The sequence below is a fragment of the Equus asinus genome, chromosome 24 (genome assembly GCF_041296235.1).
Source record: "Equus asinus isolate D_3611 breed Donkey chromosome 24, EquAss-T2T_v2, whole genome shotgun sequence".
NCBI classification, from domain to species: domain Eukaryota; kingdom Metazoa; phylum Chordata; class Mammalia; order Perissodactyla; family Equidae; genus Equus; species Equus asinus.
Window position 1 is genome coordinate 48712182 of NC_091813.1, and position 21956 is coordinate 48734137.

The following is a 21956-nucleotide window of genomic DNA, read 5'->3' on the forward strand; positions in this document are numbered from 1 at the left end:
CAGCAAAACAAAGAACAAGAATGATATTTGATGTACTGGATCCCCTTATACACCATGTCTTCCCAGGATGCATTGCACCAAAGAAGAGCTACAGATACCAAAAGGAGGAGCCAAAGAAATTCTGTGAGAGCCCTGTGAATAGTGACATAAAGATTTCACTGAAATACAAGACTTATCCAAGACCCACCCTTCACTTGTGGGAGACTGCATGTGGCTTCTGCACGCCAACAGGTGTCAAGGAGGATTCATAACCGACTCATTATTAAGATGGGAGCTGACCCTGAAAACAAGGATGTCAGAATCCTCATCCTCACATACTACTTCAACAAGGCACCCAAACCTTCTCAAGCATTTGACGATTATCTCCACAAGCGCTGGAAGTTCGAGGCAGATCTGGTCTTCTTTATTTTATTTTGTGATCTTTACTTCAACTGGCCTTCATTCCATGCAACCTGGTTCCCCTCATCTTTGATCCTTTCTGTCAGTGCCTTTCCCAAATTTCTCCTATTTAGAACAAGCCATGTTTTAGTCATCTACTAAATCTTTTTTCAACTGGATTGACATTCAAATAGGCTGACTACACTACACGTTTCTATTTTTTTTGTTACAATTGATCTGATCTAACAGGCATACCCAGCATTTTCCTTGAGGCACCGTGCTTAAAAATAGGGAAAAATGATACAGAGGTAGTTGAATCTTTCAGGGTTCTTCTCTTCGTGATATGGAATTAGCATCCATACCTGCTTACTTTTAAAAAAGTGGCTGGAGACCTTCACATAGTGAAGGGGACCGAATGCCTCCTGCTTCCTCCTGACCAGCCACCTGTAGAAATTGTTGTTAGGATCCATCAGTAAGCCAGAATCTATCCCTTTACTGCCCTTGGTTTAAGTTTTGATAGGATAACTCTGGTACTGTATTTATTTATTGAAATTTAAAGATTTATCCTGGCGTCAAAGTACTTGATAATAGAATCACAGTGTACTGATAATTGCTGAAACTACCATCATTTTGTCAAGTGTTGACAGTGATTGAACAATTTTTTTTTTTGAGGAAGATTGGGCCGCTGAAACAGAACGTGCGAACTTAACTGCTGCGCCACTGGGCCGGCCCCTGATTGAACAATTCTGTTCTGCAACCATACCAAATAAAAGACAAATGCCAGGCTTAATCATAAAGTTTTAAAATCTTATGAATGAAATGATCTTTTATGGCTTTATTTTCCAGGTGAAGTTTGAGGTTAATATTTAAGAAGTTTTACTGAGGTTTCACTTATGTGAAACTTTTAAGGAAATGTTAGATTAAAAATAAAATTCCCAAATTCCATCAACAAAAGCATTACTTATTTTGAACATGAATCAAATTTGAGAAATTTTAACATCATAAGAGTCTACTGTTCCAATTTCTTATGATTCAGAGACTTATGGGATTGTGCTATATTTCCTTCACTCAGATTCATTATTCAGAATGAAGCTATATTAAAAAAAAAGAGAGAGTGACAAGAATGGGACCGTGGAATAAGCTGCCTTACTGTGGGAGTAGCAACAGTTAGAAGAGTTGGTCTAATCTTCTGCTATTAACTAGTTGAACTTAGGCAAATCACTTACCGTTTCTGGCGCCTACTCCAACTTGTGGCACACACGCAGGTAACCCATTTAAAAACAACAGGAAAAAGACAAAACAAAAGATTATCTAGGAATAATTTGCATACCACATAATGAAGACAGCTCTAAACCTAAACCTCAGGATGTAAGGGAGACGTGAACACAGAGATAGTTGATGTTCCTGAAGAGGAGACTTGATATGATAAAGACCTCGATTTTACGCAAATTGATTTATCAATGCAGTGTAATCACATCGAATATTCAGAGAGAAAGTGTCTCTGGATTTAAAAGGTTGATCCTAAATTTCATCTGGAAGAGTAAATGACTTGTTTTTGGACCAAAGATCAAGAAAGGATAATTTTCCCTACCAGAGATCAAAATATATTACAAAGTTATAGTAATTAAACAAAGATATATTGCTGTAGAAATAGAAAGAGAGTTCAGTAGAACAGAAGAGAGAATCCAGCGATAAACTCATGTTTTTATGAGAACTTCAGTGTAGACTAATGGCAGCATTTCAAATCAATGGGGTAAGACATAAAGAAAATAACCAAGTGAGATCTCTACCTCACATTATACTTGAAAATAAATTCCAATTAAATTAATAATCATAACATCTTTTTAAAATTACAACAAACATGGAGAAAATACAGGAAGATATATACATATGCTTAAGGCAGCAAAGTTACTCCTAAACAAGACAGAAAACCCAGAAGCCATAAGGGAAACAATTGACAGAAACTAAACTTCTGTGCGCAACAAAAGACTATATAAACTAAGTTAAAAGAGGGGACAGCCTGGAAGAAAGCGTTTACAACATTTAACAGAAAGGGATTAATTGCTATAATATGTAAAGACTAAAAAGTTCTTTCAAATCAGCAATAAAAAGACAAATAATCCAACAAAGGAAGACAAAAGAATAAGAACGAGCAAAAGAAAAAGAAAAAGTGATCAAAGAACATGAAAAGAGGCTTTTCTTACTAGTGACTTCCCATCAGATTAGACAAAATTGAACCTTTGATATTGTGCACTTTGACAAGGGAATGGGGAAATGGGCATTTCCGTCACAGTTCATCTGACTGTTAACCAACACAACATTTTTATAGGTCCATTTGGCAACATCCATCAATAGGTTAAAGATGATGATGAATAATCATAACCTTTGATGCAACAATATTACTTCTGATAATCCATCCCACAAAAATACTTATACATGTGGACACATATTTATGTGAATGTTAATAATATAACAGAGAAAAATTTTAAAACAACCTGAATATTCATCATTGGGGAAATGACTAAATAAGTTTTAATACTTCCATATGAACTATGAGACTCAACGTGGTTGCTAAAAAGAATGAGGTTTTTCTATATACTCTTAAGGGAATTCTTCAAGATGTGAAGTTTTAAAAAGAAGTCACAAAATAGAATAGATAGACTACATAGAATAATTTCACTCATTCTATTTGTAAAACTTATGTACACGTCTGTGTGAGAGCAGGAAAATGAACAGAAGAAAAGTTCAGAAGGATATAGCACAACCTGCCAACAGAGGATAGAGGAATTTCTAAAAGAAGGAATAGAGAAAGGGAATTTTTTGTTACTTTATATACTCCTCTCCCAGTTTTAAAAATTGCATCAAGCAGGTAGATCTTTTCTTACTACATTTTTTATGGAAAAAATAGGAGTTCACAGTGTGTAGTATTTTCATTAATGTAGTCCCCACCTTATGCGGAACTACTTGGCCACGTAAGAAACTAGTGGAGTTATAAAGTCTCAAAGTTGGAGCTTTCTGTCATTATACATTCATTTCTTTTCCTTATTTTTTCATATTTATGAAACTACCTCTAGTTTTTATAAAGGTTGAGCTAATGGAGAGGTACTTAAAATTTTATAAGAGTATCTTTCTGGGTCCCTTCTAAATATACACAAGGCCAACTTTTAAAGTTGTCCTTTGATATAGGCCTGATCTAAAATTCTGTAGTTATTCCTAGAGGATGCAGTGACTCCAGAGGCCCACCTCTGCCGAATGATGCTGTTGGTACAGCCACGCTCTGGGCTAGACAGCAGCCCTGAATCACGTGACGTTGGCAGCTCTGCATAGTGTGAACGCAATTTGAATTTGATGTTCGATTTCCTATGAAGTTCTCAGATTCACGCTCTGTAAGGAAAAGCCAGCTCCTTTTGGCTTTTAAACTCAGTCACCAGGCATCTGAGAACACTTTTTGCTATTTATTTGCAATGCCATCTAGGGATAATCCTTCACCTTTCCAGGTCTTGGTGTCTGTCTCACCAAACTTACCTCACAGAGCTTGGACCCAAAGCTAAAGTTATGTAATTCTGGAACTTTCAACTGCTACACCAGATAGAGACCTGCCTTCTGGTGTATCCGTATATTTCATATCCTGTAATCATGTTGATGATAATAATCACTGTGAGGATTATAACTGTTATAAATTATCTCTTATTAATCATTTTTTCAACATCGGAGGAAAAAGCGAAAAACTGCAAAAATAGAATTTGCATATGGATGACAAAATATTGCCCAAAGAAATCCAGGGTGTAAATAAATTATTAATAGATTGCTGTTAACAAGATTCTTAATTAGCACTCAGGAAAAAAGAGAGGGAAGAGAACCTGAAGAAAGCCCATTACTCTATCTGGACTTTCTGCGAGAAGGGTGGAATTAAAAGAAATCTGAGGTAAATTTTTCAAATTGGAGTTTACCCTGACGTCTCTCTGCTGGCTCTCCCAGCTAAGCCTCAGATGAGGAGATGTCCAAGGGAGGGCAAAATGCCTACTTCAATCAAACAGCTCTGGCTTGTAGGATATGTGAGGAAAAGTGTAGATTAAGAAAAAATGATTAGAAGAAAAGCAAAATGTGGGGATATAGCATTTGCTTAATCACGTAAAAGTCTAAACGTTAGTTAAAATTGACATTAATTAAGAAATCCAATCCCATCTCCCTCATGAGAGGGCTGGTTGGCTGGAAGAAAAAGGCAGCTACTCAGATGGAGTCATCAATGCTATCACAGGCCTTCTAGGGCCTTCTGTAGTCTCTCGTGGGCTTCTCTTGGAATTCCGTTGGGAATTCTGCCCGGGGGAAAAGTCAAGAAAGTGATTTGGGGTATAGAGAGATATATCTCTCTCTTAACCATCAATGGATATCTGAGTGAAAGGTTTATGGTTGCTCATTGTGCTGTTGCAATTTTTCTGCAGGTTTGAAATTTTTTTAAATAAAAAATTGATTTTAAAAAGAAAAAAGAAAAAGAAGTGAGTACCCTGCAAATCCTTACTTCACAAATGAGGCCTTAATGACAGCCCTGCTGTTACATGCGTTGCTTATTTCCCTTTCACTTCCAAACCGAGTCAGAGATTTTCACCAGACCCTCCTTATTCTAAATGGAAAAGAAACCCAGGATTTACTGCAGACCTACTAAGTGTTGCCTCCCCAGCTACGGCGTGTGTTATCTCCGAACATTCATCCTATCTCCTGACTATTTTCACTCAAATTCCAACAGAAAACTTCTTACAATGCTCACCTAAAAACAACAACAACATTATCAACAACGCTTTAAGATAGGAATTTTCATTCACAACTATAAAGGGAAAAACTTGGGTTCAGAGGACCTAAGTCAACTGTGCAAGGTCACAGCACAGCTACCAAGTGTTTGAGTCTGAAACTGAACCCATGTCCTCAAACAGCATGGCCCCACTACACCTTAGCTGCTTCACCCCAAGACTGGTAGATTCTCTAAAGTCAAGAATTTATTTTATTTTATTATTTTTTTTTTTTGAGGAAGATTAGCCCTGAGCTAACTACTGCCAATCCTCCTCTTTTTGCTGAGGAAGACTGGCCCTGAGCTAACATCCATGCCCATCTTCCTCCACTTTATATGTGGGACGCCTACCACAGCATGGCTTTTGCCGAGCAGTGCCATGTCCGCACCCAGGATCTGAACTGGTGAACCCCCGGCCGCCAAAGCGGAACGTGCGAACTTAACCGCTGCACCACCGGGCCGGCCCCTCAAGAATTAATTTTAGAAACAGCCAAAAGCACAGTGAATAAAATTATATTTTGAAAGCTAATTAAATATTGCAATGTTGAATGCACCCGGAAGGTGTTAGCATTATTAAAGTGAGTGATCAAAGTGGGTAATACAGTTTATAGTAATAAAAATCATCATCATGAAATACAATGATCAAGTACCGAGACAAAGTTTCTCATGTGGCTTGGGAGGCCAGGCCCACAGAGGAATGTTCCCTAAACTCATCTGCAGATTGGCATTGGTGATGGGGTTCTGATAAAGCGATCATTTCAAAGGGCAGTTGCTTGTTCCTACGAGTGCTGATACAATGACAATGGAAATCAATATTCTCAACTTCATATTTACCTTGTTCATGCATAGGATACATGACATAAACTACATTTTAATATGTTTCATGTAACAGTCCCCAAGACTCATTAAGGACTTAATAATTAAGTCCTTAAAAAATTACATGAAAAGGTGTAGATAAAACAACATAAGTAGATATTTGCCTATATAGTGTCAAATAATTTTTTGCTGTTTTTCCCCACTAAATTGAATGAATCTTCAGACTATTTTACTAAAAACAAGATAGAATGAAAATCAAATTCTTTTTGAAAATTAGTGATGATATCTAAAATAAACAACTCTTTGTTTGCTTATTATCGTAGACTCTCAAAACACCACAGTTATAATAAAATGGATTTTCTAAGTTCAAAAGTGGCAGATATTTTTTGCCATGTGGTGAAAAGAATATAAAACAAACATAGGGAAAATTACTACCTCTTTCACTCAATTAATGGACACCTTAACGTTTAAACTCATGAAAAGTATTTAGGACATTTAAAATACAGTGGGAGACCCACCCAAGGAAATTAAGTGTTAGTGTGAGAAGATGAAATGTTAAGAATATGGAGGGACTGGCTTGGTGGCGCAGCAGTTAAGTTCACACTTTCCACTTTGGCGGCCTGGGGTTTGCCAGTTCGGATCCCTGGTGTGGACCTAAGCACTGCTTGGCAAGTCATGCTGTGGCAGGCATCCCGTATATAAAGTAGAGGAAATGGGCAAGGACGTCAGCTCAGGGCCAGTCTTCCTCAAGCAAAAAAAGAGGAAGATTGGCAACAGATGTCAGCTCAGAGCAAATCTTCCTCACATACACAAATTTTTTTTTTTAATTATTAAAAGGAAAACTGGTCTTGTCTACATAATCAGGAGGAAATGTCCATTATTTACCAATTGATGTTTTCTCTTCTCTCCCTCTTAGGCGGACATTTTGCCCCTGCTTGTTCCAATGTTGCTGAGGTTGAGTGAAACACACAAGACGGGAAAAAGACATGAGAAGTTCAAAGTCAGGGCTCTCTCCTTAGCAAAAAGGGAGACCAGTCCCTAATCCCCTTGAAACCTGCTCCTTTTTCACCCCTAAGGAGAGAAGCTGGTGGAGAACTGGCTTCCTAATTTGTTTTAAATTATGAACTATCTTAAAGAAGAAGTTCCTCAGTCTTCTTTCTATAAAGCATATATAATGGGGCTATACTAAAAATTTATAATTACTAGTTCTTTGTCAGGAGGCAGCTAAAACAATTAGAGGAAAGTTTTTAATAAATTATCACTCAGTGACCCAAACCACTCCTCTGCCTAGAGATCATGAGGACAGATTATAAATAATCTTGGAAGTTAGGCAGGGAGGGTTAGAGCCAAGGCAGCTGAAAATCAATTTTTGATCAGAGGAGTCACAGGGGAGAGATGTGGCACAGAATGCCCTGGAGAGGGGAGAGGCTACTTAGGAGGTAATTCACGCAGAATGCATCAAGAACCTTGATGTCAGTCCTAGCACCGGGAAGGGGAAAAGTACCAGAGGTGTTGGAAAGGAAAAAAAGTCAACGTAATCTGACAAGGATGATCCATCGGGCGTTCTGAGCTATAATAAATCATACAGGGAGAATTCCAGTCTTCCCCTTGCCACTCGATTATTTTTGTATTTGATAAAGTCTCATCACTGGGAATTTCAAAGGGAGAAAAGGCAACACAAGGAAACATGTGTCCAAGATGTAAAAGAAAGAAGATGTGGAAAGAGAGGTTTATGGGTTGACCAAACAGGCAAAAGCTTCAGGGTTTTAGTTCATTAATTCGTTTATATTTTGTTTTGATGGGTACCAGCGTGTTTAGCCACACTGAATTCTAAGGAGGTCTTATACTTGGTTCCGTTCTTAGCCTGGAAAATGACAGAAAGGAATGAGTCCAAAAGGTCTCCAGAAAGCTAGAGAGATCATTTCAGAAGGTGATGCCGGTTTGGATGGGAAAATGATAACCTGAGACTGAGGGAGTGATGAGAGATACACACACAGCAATGCCTACATCAGGAAGGAGGCAGCGGAACATACAGATCTGGAATTCAGATTAGCAGCTAGGAGAGGAAATTCTGACGTTAGTACCATCGGCATAGAAGCAGTATTTGAACCACTGAGAATAAAACTGAAAATCAATTTGAATTGTGCCATGACTATCCTTTTCTCAGTTATCGAAATGGAATGGGAGTGGAAGACAGGCTCCACAAGGGCAGAGAGAGCAGGATGCAGCAGTGAGAAAGTCCCTGCCTGTCCCAGCAGACCACAAGATCCTGGCTGGTCTGGGCAGCTACAGTTAACACTTGAAGCAAATTATTTAACTTTGCTGTAATTGGGAATTAATTGACGTCTGAATTTGTCATATTAAATAAACTTATATATGCAAAAGTGCTTTAAATTTAAAAACTAACATGTATTTACACCTACAACCAAAATGTAAATCAAATTCCAACAGTAGCCTTAATGGAAAAATGCCCCATTCATTGTCTCACCCCTACAATGGGGTGAGAGATTCCCCTCCTTCTCAGGAATCCTGAAGGTCTTCTCACAGGGCACTGTCAAGGTCTGGAGAGCCCTCTCTCTGATCTCACCTCCCAGCCACATCTCACAGCTAAATTTCCTTCCCAATTGTAACATGTAGTTTTACACTCTATTTTACCTGCCTTCCAAATGGATTCACTCTGCCCTAGGCCGCACTCACGCTTTTGGCCCCAAGAAAGATAGAGGTAAGTTCTGGGCGCAACTTGACCATGTTTTTATTCAATTACACCAAAATCTGCTGTGTGATGACTCTATTCTGCATAAAGTTACTAAGGATGTTCCCAGGTTCAAGAATCTGACTTGTCGGATTCTATGTGTGTGTCTTTAAATGTTAATTCCCATTTTATAGATGTGGCTGTAATACTTCTCTCACAATGTATAAATAATTCTTAACACCTTTTGGCTAATTGTTAGTGTCTCTTGGGCATTATTGTCACCTCTAAGAGAACTGGAAACATCCCATGAAATTCTTACTCGAAGGCAGGGTGGTATCCAGGGAAACAGTGCCACAAGCTTTGGAACTGCCACAAGCTGGGTTCAGAACCCAGCCCAGACCACTCACTAGCAGCAAAAACTTAAGCCTGTTATGTAACCTCTGGAGGACTTGCCGCGTGAAGACAATGGAAGTAATGGTTTCTACCTTATGGGATTCCTGTGGAGATTCAATGAGCTATTGTAGACAAAGCACTGTCGCCCAGGGCCTGGTATAAAGTAGGTGCTTAATACATATCTGTCCAGGAAATGAATGTCAGTGTCCCTCTCAATTATCCCATCAGAAAACCTAACAAAGAGCTGAAGGCACTGAAAGGTCCATCCAACTGGAGGAGGCCTTACTGAGATCTGGTTTAGCAGCAGCTTAACGAAAACCTGTCAGTTTATTTGTAACAAGTGATTTCTAAAGGTTAACATATCCTTTTCTAAAACTATCTTATCATTTGGAATAAAGACAAATGTTTAATATAATTTTATACTTTAATTTCCAGAGCCATAGAAGAGTTCAAGTATCTCATTATAGCCAGATTAAATCTACTTTTTAGTATCAGAAAGTATTTATAACTTAAAATAACAAGGGAAAATTAGCCTTTGCTTGGTTCCTATGCTATCAGGCTAAAACGTCAACTTTTTTCCATGTGGATTTTTCTACTCTCAGTTCCGGTTGGTCAATTAATTAGGTAACTGTAAGACTAGGAACCTGATCTTTTTAATGTAAACTTTGCCTTTCTTTCGTTACTCGCCCATTGCCTCTGGAAACAAAGATGGGAGGGGAACTATCTCCCTCTCCCAGCTCAGTGCTTTCAAAAGCTGATATGGAAAGTTTTCAGCCTGCCCCTGGAGGGTAAATATTGCAAATTCTGGGAAATGCTACTGTAGATAAGCTTTGATTCAGAATCTCTGGAGAAAATTTTTCTTTAAATTTTTGGGTTTTTCCCTGCTTTGTGTTTACCTTTCTCTGATTCAGAGTGTATCCCACCCTTTGGTAATCTTTTCAAATATGAAAATTCTTGGTAATTCAATCAATATGCTCGAAGAGCAGTGACTAAAAATACACTCATGAGTGTAGTGGTTTTGTAGTAATCATCTATATCTAGAGAAGATCTAATATTCCAGAAACTTCATCCCTATTGTAAATGTGTTAGTCCTTGAACCTTCAGATCAGATAATTGGTGATTGTGATGTTTCTTACATGAAAGAATCCTATTTGAGTGCTACTGGGTAGTTAATAAGGAAGACTAAAGTAAAGTGTGAAGGTAGAGAATTTTCAGTGTATGGTACCAATTAAAAAAGTAATAAAGCTCCTACTGTGTACAACATATGAGATCCCACTGTGCTATTACAACCATTTGAGATCTTATTAGATTCTTAGAATCAAATAGGCCTCAATGGACTACTCACTGGCTAATACAGCAGTTGAATGTCACTTTCCAAACCTTGCTCAACATCAGTTTCCAAATCTGTAAAATTATGTAAGTCCATGGGGTTGTTGTAAGGCTGAAACACACGCCTTGCACAGGATCACACAGTGCAGTGTCTGACACACAGGTTTTTCTCCCTTCCTCATTCTGTTTACACACATCTGAATGAAATTGTATAGGATTAGCTGAAATGGAGCTTTATAAGAGCAGAGGCACTTTACTCTAATTTTATTTTTGTGCAGATATTGATTATATAGGAATTATACAAGTTGGGTATAGGTTGGGAAAGTGAATGGCTTATAATCTTAAAGAGGATTGTAATGGATACTATTATTCAGTTAAAAGTTTACGAGAGAAACTTGGATATACTGATTAAGCATCATGGGAATTTATCAATCACAAATGGGCACTCATTATTGCTCTGAAGTCTTACTAGGCCCAGAAGTCTCCACCCTCTGCCTCCCAATCATTGTTCCATACCTTCTATAATACAATCATACTCCCCCTTCTCCTCCTCCTTCTTAGCAAACGACTTCAAAGGCAAATAGAAACCATCAGAAGGGAAATCTCTGCATCCCACCAGCACATCTGTAGCCATCTTCTTCTTCCCCTGTCACGGAAAGGGAGTAGGGTCTCTTTCAAAGGCAAATTTCTCAGCCTCTGCCCTAAATCTCCATCCCCTCTTGTCTTCGTAGGGACCTCACTCCATTCATTGCTCCTTTTCTCTCTCACATCTACAACATTTTCCTTTCTACTGGACTTCCCACTGACTCCAGAGCAGTCAACTTTGATCTGATATCTTCCATCCCGGACAACACAACCCAAAGCAGAAAACATCTTACCATCCCTTTCCAGCTACTGCCCTGTCTCTTACACTGTTTACTCAGTCAAGCTTCATAAAGAAGGGACTGTTTGTGCTGTCATCTTCTTGACTGCCCATTTACTCCTCAACACACTAATCTGGATTCCACTCTTAACGTACCACAAAAACTGCTCTGGAGCCTGTAATTAGGGACTTCTATATTCTGCATACAGAATACTGTTCCGCAACCAGCAACATCCAGTGGAAACTTTTCCATCTTTATTTTATTTGACTTCTAACAGCATTTGACAGAACTAACCACCCCTCCTTGAAACACGGTCTTCACTGATTTTCTTGACACCACACGCTCCTGTTTTTCTGTCTACTTCTTGGGGGTTCCTTCTCAGTCTTCTTTGCTGGCTAAGCCCCTTTTCTACCCAACTTTTTTTTTTTTATATTCATTTATTTTTATTATTTAAAGTTATTTTATTTTTTCGGCTTTATTGAGGTATAACTGACAAATATCTACCCAGCCTCTTAAAGCAGAAGGCACTCAGAGCAAGGTTCTGCACTCTCTCATCTTTTGCATATTCCTATGACTTGCCTTCAGAAAATATTTACATATGGAATGATCACAAATCTATGTTTACATTCCAAACCAGTCCTTGAGTTCCAGATTCTTACATCTGTGCATTGAACTTTTCCACTAGGATGTTTTATAGGCAATTCAAAATATGTCCAAACTAATCTCTCGACCTTCCTCCCAAGCCCATATTGACCCCTTCCCTCCTCAGTGGCTTCGCTATTTCCTCCACTTGAACACACCTTTCTACCTCTTTACCTGGCTAACGGCTACTCCTTTAAAAAGGCCTTCATTAACCCTGCTAACTGAATTAGTCTATTCCACAGCACCCTCTATGTCCTTTTAGAGCACGTATGACCACTTACAATTAAATATCTATTTGTGATCTATTTGTTCAATTCTGACTTCTCCTTCTTGTGCTAGGTTAGAAGCACCATTATCAACTCCCTCACCTCTTCAAGCCTGCTCAAAGTTTACGTTCTCAGTGAGGCCTTTCCTGATCTCTTATAGAGAATTTCAACCCTGCCCTCCCATCTCCGTTACTTTGCTCTAGTTTTCTCCCTCTCACAACACTTAGGTACTTTTTTTCTTTTTTGTGAGGAAGATTGGCCCTGAGCTAACATCTGTTGCCAATCTTCCTCTTTTTGTAAGTGGGATGGTTTGGTCAAACAGCATGGTTTGATGCGTGGTATGTAGGTCCACACCCGGGATCCAAACCTGTGAATCCTAGGCCACAAAAGCAGAGCTCACGAACCTAACCACTACGCACTGGGCCAGCCCCATATACGTCTAATATTCCATACAATTTGCTTACCTATATTTATTAATTTCTGTTTTTCTCTCCACTCTAGTATGTAAGCTCCATAAAGATTTCTTGTCTCTTTTGTTCATTGATAAGTTCCAAATGTCCAGCACACAATAGGAATTCCATAAATATCTGTTGAATGAATGAGGGGCTGTGTCTGTTTTTTTCTCCATACTGTATTCCAAACTAATCAGTTTCTTTGGAATTAAAGTTCAGGTAATATAAAATCTAAGATGACAAATGGAACACAACACTGTAAACACAGTTGTATTTCTTTTTTTAATAAAGTTTGGCACCCAGGCTAACATCTGTTGCCAATCTTCTTTTTGTTTTTTTCTTCTTCTCCCCAAAGCCCCCCAGTACATGGTTGTATATTCTAGTTGCGGGTCCTTCTGGCTCTGCTATGTGGGACGCCGCCTCAGCATGGCTTGATGAGCAGTGCTAGGTCCATCTCCAGGATCAGAACTGGAAAACCATGGGCCACCGAAGCAGAGTGCACGAACTTAACCTCTTCACCCAGCCAGCCTCTCGTATTTTGTGAATGAATGAATGCTAAATGAATGCTTTCGGATGAAAAAGGCATATTTAATTTGGAATCTAGAAAGTGGCCCTCATCTTTTTTATTGCTTTTTAAGCACACAATCTCATCTTTTGCTCTCTTTCTTCACATTCTAAGAAAATAATACAAAGTGGAAACTGCATGACAGGAAGGACTATTTCCACGTTCTTCCCCTGTGCCAGTTGATGTCTAGCCTTCTTCCTAGTACTTAGCAGGAGCTGTACAAATACGTTAGGAGTGAATGAGGACCTACCCAGTGAATCTGTGCCATCAAGGGAAGCACCATGCAGTAGTGGGTAAAGCTGGGGATGTGGAATCATCAGGGGAGTGAGCTCCATTCCTGGTTCTACCATTTGACATCCTGGCAACTTACCTGGGCCTATTTCTTCATCTGGTAAGTGAAGGGATGAAACTATATGATCTACTAAAATGTAAGCTCCATGAGGCCAGGGACTGCATTTGTGTTGTTCACTGGTGTGAACACAAGGCCTTGATGGCTATGTCTGGCACATAGTAGGCCTTCAAGAATTTGTGGAAAGATCTCTAACAATGCCCTCTAGCACTAACATTTTAAGGAAAAAATAAGTTTGAGGTGTCCTAAATAAATCATTCTTTTTCTAGAGAAAACCATATGCAAATATCATCATCTTGGAAAAACTCTAGTGCGTGGTTAAAAGAGTACAAATAAGGAATAAATGCCTGCTTCCTCCCGGTGAGTTGGTTACAAGCATTTAACAGATTTACATTTTCACTATGATCTCAGGTTCTTTAATTATATTTATACAAATAATCATATTTATATATTTAGCGCTTTATCTGAACCCTGTAGCTCCGGGTGTGAGGACACAAAACTCCTGAGAAACTATATACTTACACTGTACAACTTCTACTGGTTCCAGTCTTGTTGGTGGTCTTTCCCTGCCATCATGTAGTTTCCGAGGCAGAACGACCTCTTCCCATTTCCCAGCCCCTTCCTTCTTCACCCATCCTCCGCCTTCGCCCTCCTCCCCTACTCGTGGCTTTCCCTTGGCTGGTCAGACGCTGGGAGAGGTTGGGGAGAGGTTGGCCCAGCGCTCAGCGCCCCTCAGCAGCGCCCCACAACCTCCTCCCCCTGCCAGTGACTGCGGATCGTCAGCTTTCCAATCTACGCTAGAAATGTGCTTTCGTATCGAAAGGAAATCATCTTTTCTACCGTAAACTACAGACCGCTAGTGGGGAGTGAATCGATGTGTTTACACTTGTTTTCTAGCCCAGGAGCTGCGCCGGGAATTGATTGGTTCCCTCGCGCCCGCGACGCTTGGGGTCCCCCCCGCGCCCCGCCTGGATCCCGCCCCCTCGCGCGGCCATCTGCTTCGCTGTCTGTCCCCGCGTCTCTCACTCAGCATCTCTTTCCCCTCCGCCACCTCCGAGCCCGCCCCACCGGCTCCGCCCCTTTCCCCTCCCCGTGCCCGGGGGCTCCGAATCTTCCCTGGCCGTTGCCAGGGAGACAAGCCGATACCAAGCAAATAGGCATTCGAGAAAGAAAAGGGGGGAAATCTACACGGCAGCCTGGTAACAAAGGAGCAATAAAAGCAGTCCCCAAATGGAGGGCTAAGGACGCGTTTGCGAGAAAATCCGAAAGAGAGCTAGCAATCACCCCAAATTAAAACGGGGAGGGGGATACCGAGGAAGGGGCATGATTCACGTTGGGAGTGGGGGGAAATCAACAGCTTTAAATGAGCTTTTGAGCAATCGCCTGGATGGTGGTTTTGGATCAGCCCAGTTGGCTTTTCAAGTTGGAACTCTGGTAATAGAAGGGATTCGCCTCCATCGCGGCGGCTGGGGTCTCGGGCCAGGCCGGCGGGCTCCCTTAAGGGTGGTAACACGTTTGGCAAGATACACTTCTACGGAGACGTCTTTCCATCAGCTCTGGGAAATATGACTTCGTGACTGAATGAGGCATCTGAAGGCAGTGGACAGTGAGAAGACGAAGCTTCGCGTAACGAAGTGCAGCTTGGTGGTTTTCAAAGCGATACTTGAACAAAGAGTTATTGACTTGAACCAACCATCTTTTTCGCTCAGAGTGTGACCCATTTCCCTACAATGAGCAAAAAATAAAACTGAGAATTCAGAGCCAGCACCAGGAGAAACGAACCATTCCCTCGACTGCTTCTCACTTCCATAAAGGAAAGATTATTCATTTCAGGATCACTAATTGTAAACGAGAAAAGGTGGTCTGATTTGGACACGAGTGAAAACTTTGGAAGCAGAAATGTAGGTGGTAGGAGAATGCTTATTAGGCTGTATCCTTGATTTTCGCCCCCACCCCCACCCTGTGCTTTAAATCAGTGCCTTGTCTTTCACACACAAATAGCGTCTGCTTCTTCGGTGGCAAGGAGTGCAGACGGAGGTACCCTGTGTCTCTTATAGAAGAAGCTTTTCCTCTAACCCAACTTAGACTTGGAGTTTTCAGGGATCTTCTTGCTCTCTCTGAACATGCAGACAGTTTCTCCTTAGAACTGTAATCGTCAATCGGTTTTTAGAATTTCATCGCTGCTGTCTTCCTCCCTTCGAAGAGCACGTACATTTATGCACGTTCAGAAAGAGTCCACCCGATACTGGCAGTCGCCTGAAAACGATCCAAATTGACGCGAATTGCGTCCCAACTGTAAATATGGATTCGTACACTCGAGGCTGTCTCATTTCACCGTAGAGAACAACTATGTCGTTTCATACAGCGATAAAATGCAGACCGTTTCGATCTTTTGTAAATGACCCTCACTCTATATTGTGGGGGGGGGGGGGGAATCACTAATTGGGAATATTCAGAGACGGGGGATTTGATGAGCGCCGCAGGCCAATCTCAAAATATTTTATGTCATGCCAATGTGGGATAGGGAAAGGAGTGTGGCTTCGGCTGCTTGCCGCTTTTGCGTTTTCCACATCTGGCCTACAGACCTAATTCTAACTCGCGATCTCGTTTGATGAAATTTGATCTTCGTGGTTTAAATACCTTTCAATTTGGGGCGATTTACCATTTGCAACCGTTAAAAAAACAAACCCTGTGCAGTATCTGTGAAGCCAATATGGAACAAGGAGGACGAAAACATGCTGCACACCAATCCCAACCATTGTCTTTAACACTCGCATACACACACATACACATAAACACACGGGGAAGGTGGGGGAGGGGAGCGAATGGAGAGAGACAGACACGGATATAGACCGACAAGAGTCCAAGCGAGTCAAGTTAACGCTTTCTCCGCCCCCATCCACCAGTAACCCCCGCCCACGTTCATTAATTACAAACAAAGCAAGCCAATCAAGCGATGCATTATTATTTTCAGGCAGAAGGAGGTGAGAGGCATGTATTTTTTAATTGATTTATTTATTTGGAGGACATTAATACTCGGTCTGAGGCTGATTTTCAAACCGTTTGCAAAGCGCGGCTCCATTGTTCGCCGAGCGCGCAGGCTCCGCCCCCTGCTTTGTGTGCGGCGCGCGGATTGGCCGGCGCGCGCGGGGGCCGCGTCAGCGCCCGCGAGCCCATTCATCTGTGCACTTGGGCGTTGGACCCCGCATCTTATTAGCAACCAGGGAGATTTCTCCATTTTCCTCTTGTCTACAGTGCGGCTACAAATCTGGGATTTTTTTTATTACTTCTTTTTTTTAAAAAACTACACTTGGGCTCCTTTTTTTGTGCTCGACTTTTCCACCCTTTTTCCCTCCCTCCTGCGCTGCTGCTTTTTGATCTCTTCGACTAAAATTTTTTTATCCGGAGTGTATTTAATCGGTTCTGTTCTGTCCTCTTCACCACCCCCACTCCCCCCTCCCTCCGGTGTGTGTGCTGCTGCTGCTGCCGCCGCTGCTGCTGCCGCTGCTGCTGCTCGCCCCGTCGTTACACCAAGCCGAAGCTCTTTGTTCCTCCCTTGGATCTGTTGAGTTTCTTTGTTGAAGAAGCCAGCATGGGTGCCCAGTTCTCCAAGACCGCTGCGAAGGGAGAAGCCGCCGGGGAGAGGCCTGGGGAGGCGGCTGTGGCCTCGTCGCCTTCCAAAGCGAATGGGCAGGTAAATTCTACCTGTGATTCTGGTCATTTCTTTGGTGCCTTTCTCTAGTCCTGACGCTTCCCTTTCCCTCCTGGTCGCGCCCAGGGTGCATTCGGCGGAGAGGAGCGTGGCCAGATTCTAGTCTGAAAGTTGAATGGAAAGCGATAGCCAAAATTGTCAATTTCTCATAGGAGTGGTCTCCCCCCCACTCCAAAGGAGTGGTTTCTGGAGAATCCTGGCGAATTCTTGTGTAGACAGTAGGAAAGAAGTGATAAATCGTTTAAAATGGCGTGTTTGGAGCTCGGCAGAACGTGACTAGCTAGGTGCTGACCACCCCCCCCCCCCCAGCCAGGTTGCGTTTGTATTTGGTGGGCACAAAAGTGTTTGGGTGGCTCTCGTGTTTGTTGTCGAGACTGGGTCGCCTTCAAGATTTCTGAACTGGTGTGATTGTGTGTGGGTAGGGAAAGGGGCGGGGGTGGGGGGGTGCGCAGTGGGGATGGCGGTGGAGAGAGGCGAGGAGGGAAGGGCTGTCTTATTGTATGCCGAGGCGGCGTGCCCTGGGTTCTTGGAAAGGTTGCCGGCTGGGTGGATGGACCTGGGCAGAAGGGTTTCAGTATGTTTCGATGGGGTTTTCCCACTGTTCTGTATGTTTATTCGTAGCTGTCTGTGGAATTACACACCCATCTGACTTTTAAATGGTCTCCCTGGGGTGGGAAGACCCTGTGGGTCCTTGAAGGACCTGTCCAGATGGTCAAAAAGAGGCAGTTCGTGTGTTTCGGTCGGGATTGTTCGTGTGCCTGGCGCCTCGACCACTGCGGGGGCTGCCCCGGCGCTGCCCGCACCCAGGCGGATGGCCACGGTTGGGTGGGCGCGACAGGTCGGCCACGGGTGGCTGCTTCGCAAACACTGGGCACCCACCACGCCTCTTTTCCTAGAGCAGAGGCCGTGTTGCTTCGCCTGCTCTAACCCTATTGGGAAGGCGAGCTCTGCCAAGAGCCTCGGAACCCGTTAAAAATGCAAAATGAGCCACTGGGGCGCGCCCCGGCTTCGCAGAATCCCGGGCGAAGGTGGGCGTGGAAGCAGAGGCGAGACCTCAGAAATAATGGGTTTCTTCCTCCCTCGGAGCCTTCATCCCGAGCGGGATGCCACCTGAGCTTTGTTTGCGGACTCTCGGCTGCGCGCTCCGGCCTCGGGGGCGCCTCGGCCGGCGGGCAGGGCCGGGCTGGGCAGGGCGGGGTGGCCCAGCGGCCCCGCCCCTGCGCGCCCCGCTCTGCGCGGTGGAGGCGCAGCGCCCCCTGCCGACCCCAGGCCCTAAGCAGCGGTGGGGCCCAGGCGCGCAGGCCGGGCTCCTCCGGCTGGAGCGCTCTGATCCCCCTGGGAGTTGCTGGGGTTCGAAGAGGCCTTTAGAGTTTGAGGAGGAACGGGGCTTTGTAAGCCAGGCGCAGACCCCCGGCCTTGGCTCTGTGCCTTCTTCCCAGGGGCGTGCGGTGTAGCATGGGCTCCGTGGCTCCTTCTTTCCCGTGAGGCGAAGGTGGAATGGGTGACCTTTGCTTTCCACGTTTGGGACTCGGCCCTTATGAATCCTAAGTGCATTTGTTGCGTGGTCAGGCTACTGCGGTGCCTTCAGGGCGCACCAAACGGCGCTGCCCCATTTCTTCGTGGAACTCCTGTCTGGGCATCCGACCCCGCCTCCCCATAACGGAGCGGGGCCTCCAAAGCCGGAGGGGCCCCGGGGGTCGCTGGTGCCTCCAGGTCCACGGACGGGTGGGGGTGGGAATGGCGGCACCCGGGCCCCTCCAGTGATGCTCCCGCTTTCTCTGCCCCGCAGGAAAATGGCCACGTGAAGGTAAACGGCGACGCCTCTCCCGCGGCCGCCGAGCCGGGCGCCAAGGAGGAGCTGCAGGCCAACGGCAGCGCCCCGGCCGCCGACAAGGAGGAGCCCGCGGCCGCCGGCAGCGGGGCGGCGTCGCCCGGCGCGGCCGAGAAAGACGAGGCGGCCGCCGGCGCCGAGGCCGCGGCCAGCCCCGCGGAGAAGGAGGCCGCCGCGGAGGGCGAGGCCGCCGAGCCCGGCTCGCCCACGGCAGCCGAGGGGGAGGCCGCGTCCGCCGCCTCCTCCACGTCTTCGCCCAAGGCCGAGGACGGGGCCACGCCCTCGCCCAGCAACGAGACCCCGAAAAAAAAAAAGAAGCGCTTTTCCTTCAAGAAGTCCTTCAAGCTGAGCGGCTTCTCCTTCAAGAAGAACAAGAAGGAGGCGGGAGAGGGCGCTGAGGCCGAGGGCGCGGCCGGCGCCTCCACCGAAAGCGGCAAGGACGAGGCCGCCGGGGGCGGCACTGCGGCCGCCGCCGAGGCGGGCGCGGCCTCCGGGGAGCAGGCGGCAGCGCCGGGCGAGGAGGCCGCGGCGGGCGAGGAGGGGGCGGCGGGGGGCGAGCCGCAGGAGGCCAAGCCCGAGGAGGCGGCCGTCGCGCCCGAGAAGCCGGCCGCCAGCGAGGAGGCCAAGGCCGCCGAGGAGCCCGCCAAGGCCGAGGAGAAGGCCGAGGAGGCCGCGGCCAGCGCCGCCGCCTGCGAGGCGCCCTCAGCCGCTGGGCCCGGCGCGCCCCCGGAGCAGGAGGCGGCCCCCGCGGAGGAGGCCGCGGCCGCCTCAGCCTCGTCAGCCTGCGCAGCCCCCTCACAGGAGGCCCAGCCCGAGTGCAGTCCAGAAGCCCCCCCAGCGGAGGCGGCCGAGTAAGAGGGCAAGAGTTGTTGAGATAATCGAAGAACTTTTCTCCCCCCGTTTGTTTGTTGGAGTGGTGCCAGGTACTGGTTTTGGAGAACTTGTCTACAACCAGGGATTGATTTTAAAGATGTCTTTTTTTATTTTCCTTTTTTTAAGCAGCAAATTTTGGTTTTTTCCCCCCCTCCCCACAGATCCCATCTCAAATCATTCTGTTACCACCATTCCAACAGGTCGAGGAGAGCTTAAACACCTTCCTCTGCCTTGTTTCTCTTTTATTTTTATTTTTTGCATCAGTATTAATGTTTTTTGCATACTTTGCATCTTTACTCAAAAATGTAAACTTTCTTTGTCAATCTATGGACATGCCCATATATGAAGGAGATGGTGGGTCAAAAAGGGATGGCAGATGAAGTGATAGGGGCCACGATGGAGAAATGGAAGTGGTGCATAACATTGCCAAGAATAACGCACCGCTAGAAATGATGGTGTAAAGGCTTAGTCTTTTTTTTTTTTAAAGAAAAGTTATTACGATGTATTTTGTGAGGCAGGTTTACAACACTACAAGTCTTGACTAAGAAGGAAAGAGAAAAAAACACCAATACCCAGATTTTAAAAAAGATCATAGTCTTAGGAGTTCATTTAAACCATAGGAACTTTTCACTTATCTCATGTTAGCTGTACCAGTCAGTGATTAAGTAGAGCTACAAGTTGTATAGGCTTTATTGTTTATTGCTGGTTTATGACCTTAATAAAGTGTAATTATGTATTACCAGCAGGGTGTTTTTAACTGTGACTATTGTATAAAAACAAATCTTGATATCCAGAAGCACATGAAGTTTGCAACTTTCCACCCTGCCCATTTTTGTAAAACTGCAGTCATCTTGGACCTTTTAAACACAAATTTTAAACTCAACCAAGCTGTGATAAGTGGAATGGTTACTGTTTATACTGTGGTATGTTTTTGATTACAGCAGACAATGCTTTCTTTTCCAGTCGTCTTTGAGAATAAAGGAAAAAATCTTCAGATGCAATGGTTTTGTGTAGCATCTTGTCTATCATGTTTTGTAAATACTGGAGAAGCTTTGACCAATTTGACTTAGAGATGGAATGTAACTTTGCTTACAAAAATTGCTATTAAACTCCTGCTTAAGGTGTTCTAATTTTCTGTGAGCACACTAAAAGCGAAAAATAAATGTGAATAAAATGTACAAATTTGTTGTGTTTCTTTATGTTCTGATAAAATACTGAGACTTCTAGGTCTTAGGTTAATTTTGAGGAAGATCTTGCATGCCATCAGGAGTAAATTTTCTTGTGGTTTTTCATCTGAAGTTTTCAAACCTGAAATTCGTAATCAGCAGTGTCAGATTACATACAGGAAGATCTTGTGACATTCCATGTCAAATCTGTTAACCATTTATCCGCATTTAGTTTTCAGTTAAAAATTGAACAGTTATTTTTATTGTAGTTATATAGCATGTCAGAATAAATCTTTTAATAGTGAAGCAGTGTGACCCGAAGACTATTAATGTCTTATGTGAAAATTTCATAAAACTACATTCTTTGTGATGCAGGTTCAGAAACTTAAATTTATGCTGAGTGAGAGTCTATTTAATCCAAACTGCAGATGGGTCATGAGAAGTGGCCAAATGTGTTTCAAAAATTGATGGTGTTTTACCTGCCATTGTAATTGCTTAGTGCTTGGCTAATTTCCAAATTATTGCTTAGAGTATGTGTTATACCTTAGGAAAACAGGCTTATGTAAAGAAGTAATGGTGATGAATGGGCGACATTGTCAGTTTATGGGCCTTTAGTGCTTGCCTCAATTCAATAGTTGCAAGCAGTTTTTTTTAAATGAAAGTAGTGTGTTAGCATTTTGTTACTCAAAGGGAAAAGGAGAATACTTCTTTATATAGTAATAATCCTTACTAGTTTACCTCCTTTGCTCTTTACCACCCCATAAAACTGGATTCTTTTTCTTCACTAGACCCTAAACTACATTGAATTTTAAGACAAAGATGTGTATCAAATACCATTACTTCATT

General features: G+C 43.6%; 1 protein-coding gene across 1 annotated transcript; it reads left to right on the top strand.

Moving 5' to 3' along the window:
* The first annotated feature begins 16713 nt into the window (after positions 1-16713).
* MARCKS (myristoylated alanine rich protein kinase C substrate) lies at positions 16714-21126 on the top strand. Its single transcript, XM_044757361.2, has 2 exons — positions 16714-17222; positions 19030-21126. The coding sequence occupies exons 1-2, from the start codon at positions 17121-17123 to the stop codon at positions 19924-19926; spliced, it is 999 nt and encodes a 332-aa protein (XP_044613296.2). The 5' UTR covers positions 16714-17120; the 3' UTR covers positions 19927-21126.
* Positions 21127-21956: the final 830 nt, after the last annotated feature.

Coding starts and splice junctions, on each gene's coding strand:
- MARCKS (XM_044757361.2), top strand. CDS start 17,121: ATGGGTGCCCAGTTCTCCAAGACCGCTGCGAAGGGAGAAGCCGCCGGG. Junction 17,223..19,029: donor CTTCCAAAGCGAATGGGCAG/GTAAATTCTACC, acceptor TCTGCCCCGCAG/GAAAATGGCCACGTGAAGGT.